The 12891-nt window shown below is 41.2% G+C and overlaps 2 protein-coding genes across 9 annotated transcripts in view; both read right to left on the bottom strand.

Moving 5' to 3' along the window:
• The window catches only part of GGACT (gamma-glutamylamine cyclotransferase), a 28140-nt gene extending 22818 nt beyond the window's left edge, over positions 1-5322 (bottom strand). Inside the window, exons 1-2 of one of the 5 annotated variants that reach the window (XM_004174734.6) lie at positions 5190-5269; positions 2527-2553 (exon numbers count right to left, since the gene is read on the bottom strand). The gene's annotated coding sequence lies outside the window, so the exon portion shown is untranslated. Of the gene's footprint in view, positions 1-1284; positions 1398-2526; positions 2554-5189 lie in introns of those variants that run through there. The other 4 variants (XM_030276608.4, XM_004174733.6, XM_030276602.4 and 1 more) reach the window with 4 other exon arrangements.
• Positions 5323-7885: 2563 nt separating this feature from the next.
• Positions 7886-12891, bottom strand: part of TMTC4 (transmembrane O-mannosyltransferase targeting cadherins 4) — a 55540-nt gene continuing 50534 nt past the window's right edge. For all 4 annotated transcript variants that reach the window (XM_072931560.1, XM_030276678.4, XM_072931557.1 and 1 more), the window contains one exon: positions 7886-12665. In XM_072931560.1, coding sequence (XP_072787661.1) covers positions 12514-12665 — 152 coding nt within the window. In that variant the 3' untranslated portion in view covers positions 7886-12513. The remainder of the gene's footprint in view (positions 12666-12891) is intronic.

Here is a 12891-nt window from a genome sequence, read left to right on the forward strand (position 1 = left end):
AATCTAGGCTGGTCACTCAGGCTTCACCATTTGGTGTAAAGAGATGTGAGGTGCATCTCTTGTCAGCAACTACAAATGAAACTCAACATTTCAGCATCAAGTGTGTCATCTTGGGAAGCAGACTAAAGAAGGGGGCAGTGCTGAGGTACAAATTCATTATTCTTATCATTACCAGAAACAGTCAGCAGAAACAATAATACCTTAGTTATTTAAAGTCCTGCACACAAACCTGCCTGCCCACCAGAAGGCAAAATGTACAAACTTGCTATATTTCACAACATGCGTAGACAACATTTACTACTTGAGATGCAAAGGTGGCAGCAGAGGTATAGGATGAAATCCAGGATATCACTGAATGAATCAAGTTGGAAGGGACCACAGTGGGTTACAGGTCTCACCTCCCTGCTCAAGTAGGCTTATCCTAAGTTTTCGAGTAACCAAAGTAAGGGAGACTTCACAACCTCGCTGGTCAATCCGTTCCAGTGCTTGGTCACCTGCACAGTAGTGAAATTCATCCTTACATTTGGGTGAAATTTCCTGTGCATCAGCCTCCACCCATTTCCTCTCATCCTACTGCTTGGCACCACTGAGCAGAACCTGGCTCCATCCTTTTAGCACCCTCCCTTCAATACTTACAGACACTGATGAGGTCCTCTCTTCTAGATGTCTCTTCTCCAGACTAAACAGGCCCAGATATAGAGAGATACAAAAGAGAACCTATACAAGATTTGAGTCTAGATCAGGTGTAAAAAGGATATTTTGGAGAAGAGAGAACTCTTCTATACTAACATTTGAAAACACTACTGAAACTCTGTACAATTTTTTTACCAGGAAGTAACATAATGCCAACAAATATTCCTAACACTTCTGGAATACTAAGTAAAGAGCAAAACTTCTAGACACATGATGAGAAATTACTACCAGCATCTGCTTCTTCAGTAAAAGGAGGGCTACAACCCTGACTGCTGTTGGAGCCAAGACTCAGCCAGAAGTGCAGTACAGCAGTCAAGATGATACTGTTTGGGATCCATGTTTCCTCTGACATCTCAATGATTCATCTTACACATCCTTACCTTAGGACTCCTTGCTGAACAAAGCAAGCAGCCAAGGCGGCAAGCACCTCGCACTGTAATAATGGGAACACAACCAGCAGATTATGGGGAGTGACAATCTCCCTTTACTTGACACTCACTAGACCATACCTACAATATTGCATCTGCTTTGGGGCCCAAAATATGGACAAACTGCAGTGCATTCAGACAGTCATGGGGCAAGAGTACTTGCCTTGTGAAAAGCAGTTCAGGAAGCAGCCTTTTCAACTTGAGAAGAGATGGCTTTTGATTGACTTAACAGCAGTCTTCCCATACCCGTGGTTATCCAGGAAATACAGCCAAGGTCTTCACAGCAGTGCATGTCAGAGTTGAAAGGCAACAGGTATAAACCAAAATAAGAGAGGCCCCATCTTGATGCAAGGAAAAGGGCTCTCATGATACATAAAAATTGAAGCAAGCTGCCCAGAGGTGTTGTGTAGTCTCTATCCCTATAGGTTTTCAAGACATGTTGGATAAAACATTGAGCAACCTGGTTTGGCCATACAAATAACCTTGCATTGAGTAAGGAGGCTGGACGAATAACTCCCCACGTCCCTTCCAACCTGAATTTTGTTGTGATAAAAGTTGTGGGCTGCATCAGGCTAGACAAAATGAGGTGAGAGAAAGAAGATAAAGAGACTTGCAGTTACTCTGGTATTATTTGATAGCACAAATTTTTCAAATTGCAGCATTGTTCTTCTACAGCCACTCTCATAAAGCTGAAGCGTGGCACAGGCAGGGTGATCTCTCTTGCATTTAGTAGCAATCCACAGCACTGGAAAAAAAGGAGTGCTTGAGGGAAAGGATGAGACAAAGCAATTCTACATGAGCAAGAAGTTCTGTCAGAATGCCAGCAATACAATGGTAACTCTGGCTGTTAGTAAAGGTCATGAGCAATTACAGTCAAATCACTGCAGAGAGAGGTGGTTATGTAGGTAATTTCAAAGGAAAAGAGGTGTCTTGTAAGACAGAGAAATCAGAAGTGACAGTGATATCGAATGTTTTCTCAAGATGTTAAGAGCGAATAGCTGACACACTTACAGAAATCACAGTGGCCAAGAATCTTAATGTAAAGGCCATTCTTCAACAATACCATAATGGTAAATCAATAGGACATGATATTATCCTGGTACAGCCCATCCTTCTTTAACATTAATTGGAAGTGGGGAAAAGAGAGCAGTATCTGACACGGTCCATAAAATGTAATTAGAACTTTGCAATGAAAAAGAACAGAAAATTCTGGATAGCTACAGATTCTGGCTTAAGAACAGTGATTTACTACTGCTTGAATAGGTCAATTTCTAAAGAAAAAAAGTATTAAACATACTCTTTGGAGAGACAGAATGAAAAGGGGTATTACATTTGCTAACTCAATTACATGGATGGGTCCATCCATTTCCCCTCTCTCCTACTCAATTATCTATGTAATACTTACCCTTTCTGTCAGAATACTGCAAAAAATCTATGAAAGATGAGAAAACAAAAGGTAGCATCAGTTCATATAGAAAACGTGTTCTGTTTCAGCACATGCTCTCTGCTTAAGCAGTTCATGTCACTTAAAATGTCATTTAAGTTTCACATTAAATTCTATTTAAATCAAAGGCATTATGAAAATTATTTGACCAGGTTCAAGTTCAAAGAACTTTTAGAGTGTGAGAAACATACATGAAGACTTGAATAGGAATAGAAAAGTGCATTGCTCCAAAAATGAAATGACAAAAATTATTACAGTGAAATGTAGTGTCTTTTTCTTCTACCAACAGCAACTACTAATAGCATTCATGATTACACAGAAAAATAATTTGGCTAATCCATTAGAGAGTAAAAGCATATCAGAGCTAGCAGCAGAAGGTAAATGCCACAATGTAACCCTGGAATTTACACTCTTATTTCACTCCATGACACCCCTGTGACTATACCTTTGCGCCTGCACTTACACTTGAATATTCACAATGTAGATCAGGCAGTCACATAACCTCATTTCCCTGAAGTTCCCCAAGAAAAAACACCATATAAACAAGAGAAGCAGAACTGGCAAAACCGTGGTTACATGAGCAGTCAGATGAAAGTAATTTTCAAGAGGAAACTTCCTTTAAAATAGACAGTTGGGTTACTATTGGGAGTTATGAGACTGTAGAGACAGACTTGGAGGAATGTTGGTTGGATGGACCTTTGAAGGTCACCTAGCCCAGCCTCTCACTCAGAGCAGGGCTAAAGCCAATGCTAGATGACACTTCCAAGGGGAGAGGCTGTGCTCAGCAGAACAGTGGGTGGCAGAGACAGCAGGACATCTGCTGCAAACCAGGCCTTGCTTGTGCCCTCTACTCTCCAGAGGCACCTAGATTTCCATGTCAAACATCAGGCAAGGAAAGCATGAACTGACATGGGAAGCCTTTCTAAAGGATAAAAAGGAGACCCTGCAGTGATAGGAGTAAATGAGCAACAGAAAACTCCAATATAAAGTCACCAAAAAGAAAAACTATAAGGAGTAGATGACATGACATGTACCAACATGACATGATTTCTTCCATGATGGAGCGAAGCTGTGTTCAGTATTCCACTGGTCTCAAAACAAACTCAGAACAAGCTCAAATAAACTTGCTCACAAAGCTGATGGCAGAAAACCACACTAATTTGGAAAGTGAGGAGCAAACAGGCTGCAAGAACCCAAGGAAAATGAAGTGTGATGCACATATCAAGTAGTTACTATTTGTCACCAGTTGGGTGCAGATTTAAAAACATTAGCAATGCATGGAAAGGCCATTTTTTATTTTGTTTAACATGTAACCTCTTTGAAAATTCAGGTTTTGAGATAGATTGTAAAAGAGACATCTGTTCTGTTTAGCATTTATTTAATCATTGCAAGAGAAAGCTGTTCTACACTTAGGTAACAAGACATGTCAGTGTTCATATGACTTTGGCAGTTGTGATAGAGTGAGGGCAGGAGATGAGTGCCAGTTAAATATTCTGTAGAGACAGTATAAGTTTTTAAGACTTCTCTCAAGAGGAAAGGAGATGAATGATGAAAATTTGCCCATGTTTTGTTCAGAGATATGAAATTTAAGGCCTCCCTATATGGCCTTTGTCACACAATGAACATCTTTAATTGCCAAGAAATTTCTTTTCCAGGTTGACTGCCCACTTAAGCTAGAGCGTATATAAAAGAAGTCCATTCCTTAGAGTTCTACATGAAACAACTTGGTCATGGCGATATTTACAGTTGTGCCACTGTATGTTCAGCTCTACAGAAGTTGCTACCTTGGTATTTTCAAAGCATAGCAAAAATTACAGAAGCAGCAAATTAAAAAATACCTGAAGCAAAAAATGAGGAAGTTAATTGTCTGGAATTAACACAGATATAAGTAAATGAACCTTAACTCAAACCCAAAAAGACTTTTGTAACTCTATAATGGAAAAGGATACAGAACAGGTGGGGGACAAACGTATAGCAAAATGAAAAGCCAAGGCAGATTGAAACAAACAAAAAAAAGACCCTCCCAAACATTCTGGTCCAAGCAATGCAGGCAAAGAAATAAGTGCTCTGAAATGTTATCTTGTAAGGATATACAGTCATGGAATGGTCTGGGTTGGAAGGAACCTTAAACTATCTCTCTTCAAGCCCCACCGTGGGCAGGAGCACCTTCTGCTAGACTCTGCATCTGTGACACCTGAAGTCTTTCTCTTTTCCCTGTAGTTTAGGTATTGGCTCTTCAAACACTCGTCTCTAACCCATTACAAGGGCAAAGGTATGTTAACCAAAAGGAGTTTTTGGATCATAATGAACACTTCTGTTCGGAGGATGTGCCTGACCACCTTGGCTGGTCCAGCCCCGGAGCCAGCGCTCCCTGCACTCGGCTGTATCACGGACGGGCCGCCCCTGGCACACTGAGGCGCTGCTGCGCCCCGGTCCCACGGGCACCGTGTCCCGGCCGGGAGCCCCGAGCCGCCCGCCGGGCCCGCACCGCGGCAGGCCTCCCGCAGCCCAGCCGGACCTCCGCTCCCCTCAGCGCTTCCCCGCGGCACCACGTGTGGCGAGGGCGGACCGGCCCCGGCCCAGCCGCCCCGCCCCGCTCTGCCCGGCGCCCACGGGGCACTCACTCGCCAGCGCTGCCGCTGCCTCCGCGCCTCCGCTCCCGCCTGCGGCCTCGGCCTTCTGCCCGTTCCGGAGCGCCTCTCCGGGGAATAGGCGGCGGGGCGGAGCGGCCCGTGGGGCGGTGCCTGCCCTCGCTCCCTCCCCTGCGGACGGGGCAGAGCGGGGGTGAGTCGGGCTTGCCGGCTGGAGCTGCCTCGGCTGCTGGAGGGACGGATCGTGCTTGGCGGGAGCGCGGACAGGGCGGGCAGCCGGGGTGGGGCCGGGCGGGCCCGCTGCCGCAGCAGGAGCGGCGCCCGGCGCTCCCGGGAAGGTTCGCTCCGGAGCTCGCCTGCTGAGGCCGTAATAAACGTGCGTCAAGCTGTGCAACGTTTGGCAGCCAGTCTGGCCTTTAGAGAACCTTTTAAAAACCCCTCTTTATTTTATAAACGCTGTTAACTCCTCTGTAGGAGGGAACTTTGGCTGCAGACACAGACTGGTCTTGAGCCTGCTGAAGCAGGAGTTTTAAACTTTGAGGGTACTAAGTGCCTTTCTGTTGACCACCTTTGCAGGCAGCCTCTAAGTTACCAGCGAGACTCCCGGAACTGGCTCCGCAGGGATCAGTCTGCTCTCTAGCAAAGCATGTTCCACACAGTAAATCACTTTAACTTGAATGCACTGATAGGAGGAATAAGAGTGAGATACCTTTTTAATTGGTGCTGTAGAAAGGGTCCTGGCCGATGGCAAATGGAACGTGAGTCAGCAGTGGCCTGGCAGCCAGGAGGGCCAAGCGTGTCCTGGGGAACATCAGGCACAGCAGCACCAGTGGGATTGCCCCACTCTGTTCTGCACTGGGGTGGCCTCACCTTGAATACTGTGTGCAGTTTTGGGTGCCACAATATAAGGAAGATAGTTAAGTATCAGAGAGTGTCCAAAGGAAGATTTCGAAGATGGTGAGGAGTCTAGAGGAGAAGCCGTATGAGGAGCAGTCTGTTCAGCCTGGGGGAGACTCTGGGGAGGAGACTTCATTGCAGTCTGCAACTTCCTCATAAGGGGAAACAGAGGGGCAGACACTAATCTTTTCTCTGATGAGAGTGATAGAATCTAAGGGAATGGCCTGAGGCTGTAAAGTTGTGTCAGGGAAAGTTTAAGCTGGATATCAGAAAAAAGGTTTCTCAGCCAAAGGATGGTTGAGCTCTAGAGCAGGCTCCCCAGATAAGTGGTCACAGCAGCAGCCTGACAAAGTGCAAGAAGCGTTTAGACAACACTCTTGGGCACACAGTGTGACTCTTGGGGATGGCCCTGTGCATGCAGGGCCAGGAGTTGGACTTGGATGATCCCTATGGGTCCCTTCCAGCACAGGATATTCTGTGATTCTCTCTGGAGCATAAAAGTACCATTCTGTAGCCTGGTTACTGGGACAGCAGGTGATATTTTGGTGTCAGTGCCTCCTCCTTGACCAGTTACTGAGTGGAAGCCAGGTTGTATCTTTTACAGATTATTCACTTTCACACCCAATTACCATTCAATAATTCTATTCCACCTATAGCACTGGGTAGGACAGTTGCAAAACAACATATATAAATATGTATATGTAGATATATATAAAAATTTTCTTAAGAAAGTTGTTCTTTGATGTTTGCTCTTTGCTTTTAAGCCTAATCAACAAGAAGGCATATTCAATCTGTGAACAGATAACAGCTAACAAGCAAGCTCTAAGTGATGTCCAGGTGTTAGAAAAGCAAATTTCTTGGTAGAATTGCCTTGTTAGGGTTTAGGGCTTTAAATGCTTTAGTGATCTCAGACCTAGGGGAAGGTTAACAAAGCTCGGCAAGAAGGATGCACCACTGATTGTGGACACAAAGAATGCGGAGTTTATAGGCCACAAAGACATCTGGCAGAACTAATAGATAAAGTAGGAACTAATAAACCCAACCCAGTGATTGTACTGCAATCAGGTCTGACTGGGTAAATTATAATTCCAACAGGGGGAGACTGTGACCACTGGCTCACAGACCACCAACCCCAAAGAAGAGAAACACTGAGCATAGGACTAGTTAGCATGAGAAGCAAGAGAATCATTAACCAAAAAAAGAATACCAATTAATAAAAGAACTATGTAACTTGTAGCCAATGAACACTAACTAATTCATTTGTTTGCTAAATTCTATAAATAGTAAAAGTTCTGATAATTATCTATTATCTGATAATAGAGATTTATCAATTAAATAATTAATTGTACAATTATAATTTCTGCAATAAATTAACATTTATTGCACAAATGATAATTGTAATTTGTGCAATACCACTGATTGTGCAATTCTGAAATAAATAATCAATGTCTCTCTTAAGTGTGTCATCACTGGCTTGTTGCACACTGGGTAAAAAATCCGATTTTGGCAGATGATTGCTCAGCATTCGAGACAATAGCTCCTGCTTTCTATAAGTTATCATTTTAGAGACTGAATTAATTAGTTAAGTATTCCATTGCTTTCTTCAGGTTCTGCTTTTTGTTTGTTTGTTTAGACACACACATTCAACATCAATAAACTTGTGCTGAATCAAGATTTTGAACTGTTACTCTTAAGAGGAAGAATGTCTTCTGGTATGTCCCAGTCATAGTTGCCAGGCCCATCAGGTTTTCTTCCTAGCTTATCGCAAAACCCTGAATCAAAAACTTACTACAAAAATAAACACCATAGTCACAATTGAAACGTAGGCAAAAAAAGATAGCAAAATCAGATTTATTTCATAGCTTCATTGCAAATGTATTTACTTCCTGCTCAGCTGAAAATAAATTGGAACATACCATTGGCATTCTAAATTATTAATACTACATAAAAAAAAAGTTCAGCTCAGAAATCACAAGCTACAAGTTTCAGTACCTGTAGGAATTTTTCCTAACAAAAATAATTATTTTAAAAAGCCCTGAACCACTTGACATGTATCATCACTGACACACACTGAACACACCCATGCCACAACACGGCAGTGCAACTTTCTAACACAAGGTAATCAGTCCTCCAATGCTCAATAGTCCATGCAGCTGTGCACATCCTCTTCCCTGGAGAGATATATAGTCCTTTTCTTTAAAGCACAGGGTTCAAGTTGCTGTATTTATAACATTAAACCTATGTACAACCACTTCACATTATTGTGGAGCCCAGCACAGTCTATAGTGGCATCTGCTACATTGGGTGTTCCATGACACAAATTTGGCTCCCTCAGCTTTTATGTCGCAGAAATCCAGCCATGTGATCTCACTTTTGCTCCTAGCAAAATTTAGTCTTTTTGAGTTAAATGCTCTCGTTAACACACATCTGGTAGAGACACACCAAGAGCTGTGGAAGGGAGCACTATTCAGTGGAAGGGCCAAGTTGAGAAGCACATGGGAATCTACATGTAATGACAGGTACGTGAATGTACCAATACTCATGTGAAATATGGGACACAGGCAGGAACCAGCAAATAAATATCAAAAGATATCAAACCAAAAAAAACTCACCATACTGAAACACACAGTGCTATCACATTTAACATTCTAACACCTACATCTTGAAATAGCAACTGGAACTTACGGGAACAAATACAAATCTCACTGTTGTGCATTTATGGAAAAAATATAAATCTCACTCTTGCAAAGAGTTGTTGTACAGTTGCTTTAGAATTGCTTTTTAAAATAGGAGTGAAGGACACTAAAATTCAATTCAATAAGAAGTTGTTACTGTTCATTACAGAAACATAAACAAGCTAGCAATGAATTAAAGTGGACATGAATGTTCTGTTTTCATACACAGGGATTTGTTGTTCAATGCTTTATCATGTAAATTTATCAAAATTAATTTGTTTTCTCCTACTCCCTCATCCAGCTACTCTCTGTCTCTCAAGGCAAGTACCTGCCAGTTCGCTTCAATGACAGTCTTTTAACATTCTTGGTGTCAATAATGTATGAGAATGCTAGAGGGAGTAATTACTTCAACTGAAAGAAGCAGTGAGATTTTTTTCTTCATGTATATGAGCTGATCACCTTAGTTACCCTTTGAAGTTAGTGAAGATTAATATCTCCTTCAAGTATGACTTCTCACATCCTAAAAATGTTTTTTTCCCCCCCAGTGACTATATGGAGAAACTAGGATGAATAGTTTAGATACAGGTATCTAAAATATGAAGGAAAAGGTTCCCAGTGAATAAGCCAAATATTTTTAACAAACCATTCAAAAGTATTATAGATTTTTATTTCTTAGTTCCCATAAACACACACAAAACCTACATCTCTAAAGTTTAAATACTATGAAATTAAATAACAGGAAACTTCATGTACATGTCATTGATCTAGACACAATAGAGACATACAATTAGAGAATTCCACTGGAAGTTTTTGGTGAAAAGAGACTACCATCCATAGCAGTCATTGTGACTATTTTCTTGACTCCAGTCTGTTCATTAAATCATTCTGTTTCTCTTCTCTGAACTGTATTTGAACAAGTAATCATTCTCAAAAAAAAAAAAAAAAAAAAAGGAAAAAGAAAAAGAAAAAAGGCTTTGTAATTTCCCTAGAGAATCAAACAGGCCAACTGATAAGGAAACTTTAATCTTCTGGAATTAGAAATGGGAAAAAAAATTCAGCATGCTGGAAAGATAGGCAATATTTGTAACTACAGTTATGTACAAGCCCAGTTTTTCTTCATCCTTTTCTCTTTGAAGTGTTCTGCACTGTTCCAGGAGTCAGTTATGAGGTATGAAAAAACAATAAAAAGGTTAACATTATAACCATTTTAATAAAAGCCACTGCACTGTTTGCACTTTCAAAATATTTCTGAAAATAAAGTAAAAAAATATTTAGTATTCTTAAAAGTATTAAGGAAGTTTTTATTACAAAAGCAGTCATCTTTGTGGCTTTTTTTGAACACAATTCTGCCTCAACATTAAACTCAGATATATGGGTATGCTTCATATTGCCATCATACAAGTAATCACATTGAATTTCTATAGCAGTAAATATTATATAAAACAAACCCTCGCAAAAATATATACAGGTAGCCAGAAAGCTAATCAAGAAGAAATGATGTTGTCTGTACTGAAAAGTAAACACTATTTTCAAATACTAACAAAACATTCATCTTGTTTGTCTGCCTTTCTGTATTAAGACTCTTGAATAGAAGGACTTCCACAGAGGAATGTCTACAACTTTGGTTTATAATGACCTAGAAAAAATTCATCTCTCATACATAATATTGATCTAGTGGATGTCTTTAAAGCTGATATGGAAAGCAACAGGGAAAACTACACATGTAGACTTTATGAGGAGAATAATAATTTAAATTCAGGATGTCATATTCCAAATATACAGAAAAGATCTGATTATAGTAAACATATTTATCTTCTGCTATAAATTAGTTCATCCAGCCAGAACCCTATTCTTTAATTCCTCATGATTGAAAAAGCTACGTGTTTTCTCTATCTGATGAATAGTAGGCTATGCATGGAAAACCTTAAGAACCTGCTGCTTGTACTGAAGGGTGTATCTGTTTCAGCACCTTTCAGATACGAAAGTTGGTACTAAGCTATGCTGGTCATTGGAAGATGATTAGCCATTCTGGTGCAGTGTTCTGCTTGCCAGATACTTATCAAAGAGCATGCTTGGATCATATTCAGAAACAAATTTCTGAAAACTTTGTCCAGAAACCAGAAGAACTGGAAACAATTGCCACGGCTTTGTACCCTATGTGAACAAATTAGTTCTGCTGAGAAACAGCTATATTTGCAGGAGAGGAGCACACACACATGACTCTGGCACCACAACTAAAACCAGTACGTAGCCATGTTAGTTTGTTCAAAGCCAAACTGGTGGACAGCACCACACTGCCACGAGCCTTGCTGGCTAGATCTACAGTTAGTGTGGCAAAAATAATACATTAAAGTACCTGCATGACTTGTAGTACCAGAGCTAGCTTTGAACATACTGTGCTGATCAATTTCTCCTAGGGGACATGGATGGCAAGAATAAAGGAATATGAAAAGATAAGTAAAGTTCCCCAGCTTTCATATCCAATAGCAAACTTCCAATCTTAAACAAAAAACCAAAACTAAACATCTCAAAAAAAACTCCAAAGAAACTGGAAAAACCAACCACCAGCAAATAAACAGACATGTTACTACTTCCTGAAGCAGGAATGTAAATATATAGTACATGACAAACTCTGGACAGCCAGAGTTCAAATGTGTATTAAAGCATAGCCTCCTTTGAGAGGTAACATGGTATCAGCATAAACCACCTCTGAATCACCCCACATAGATGTGCTCAGTTTATGCATTAACAGCTATGCTTATTTATCTGCCCCATCAGCAAACACATGAGCCATGGGAGACAAAGGTGAAGCCAGGTAACAGATCAACAGCCAAGGTCAGGTCTTCTGCACAGTCACTGTTCCACAGAAATTCTCTCTTTATTCCCCAGCAATATTGGAGCCGAAAGGTGTAATGTCCTTAGCCAGAAAGCTCTGAATCGCCTGAGAACACAGCAATTAGCTCCTACAGACACCATGCTGTATTTAAACCACTGACCTGCCACAATCAGTGGATTCTGACTTGTCCATGTTGTCTGTGGTAGATGAGGCTGCCTGCAAGAACAGAAACTCTACCTGACTCCTCTTTTGCCTCACCTTCTTTTCATTAGCTGCTTGCTAAAATCTCCATCTTTATCAAACAGTATTTTCTACACTCAGGCATACCTGGAGCAGTACACTGGCTGACAGGAGTTTATGGTCAAATCCTTGCCCTTATTTACTCCTGTACAAATCTGACACTTCGCAGGCTGGAGACAGAAATGAGCATAAGGGCTTAACTCATATGAGTAGATGTGCTGATGTGCTCCAGCACTGATGTGCTGGAGAGAATTCATTCTTCCACTGGCTCTGCAGGACTGGCACTGGAAGACAGTAATAAAACTGAAGCGAACAGATATTTTTCATACTTGAAAAGATCAGGATTTAAACAGGAAATTGCACTTTTAAGTATCACTTTCAGAAATAAAACTGCCTCCTGCTATTCATCCTGCTACTAAAAAGTCAGATGAAGATATCAAATTACATGTGTATGCTGCAAAATTCCATCTGCATTGCTTTCATATGCTTATAAAAATCTTCTAATGGACTTTAAAAGCAGTTCAAGTGAAAATAAAATGATCCCTCAAGCTGAAATGTTAGGATCTGTAGGAGGGCAAGACTGGACATTCAAGTGTGTGGTGCTGGTGGTGCTGTTTTTGAGAAATGATGACTAAAGCCTGTACATGGTCAAAAGTACCCATGTAACAGTAGTCATAAACAGCATGCACAGGCAACCTGAAAAGGAACATCAGGCACCGCCTTTCTTTTGCAACTGCTCCAGTTTTCTTCTCAAGAGGTTGTAGTTTTCCTTGGTTCCTGGTGCCATGGGATCAAGCTTCAGAGAGACCTCATAGTGCTTCTTCGCCAAGTCAAGGTTTCCCCAGCGATGATAAAGCACAGCTGGAACATCAACGGGGAATTTCATTAGCAATATTATTGAATGACGTACAATCTTGCCAATCACTTGGAGAACAACATTGAGGTATTTGTTTCCAGTGAGGGTCTGTCACTGGCTGGTGGCACAGTAGCTGCTTGTTCTGTTGCCAAATTCAGGAGCAAAGCCTGGGAGCAGAACTGACATGGGAATGATGAAGGAATGAATTACAATGGAGCCATAAATGGCAGC

The sequence above is a fragment of the Taeniopygia guttata genome, chromosome 1 (genome assembly GCF_048771995.1).
Source record: "Taeniopygia guttata chromosome 1, bTaeGut7.mat, whole genome shotgun sequence".
In the NCBI taxonomy this organism is placed as follows: Eukaryota; Metazoa; Chordata; class Aves; order Passeriformes; family Estrildidae; genus Taeniopygia; species Taeniopygia guttata.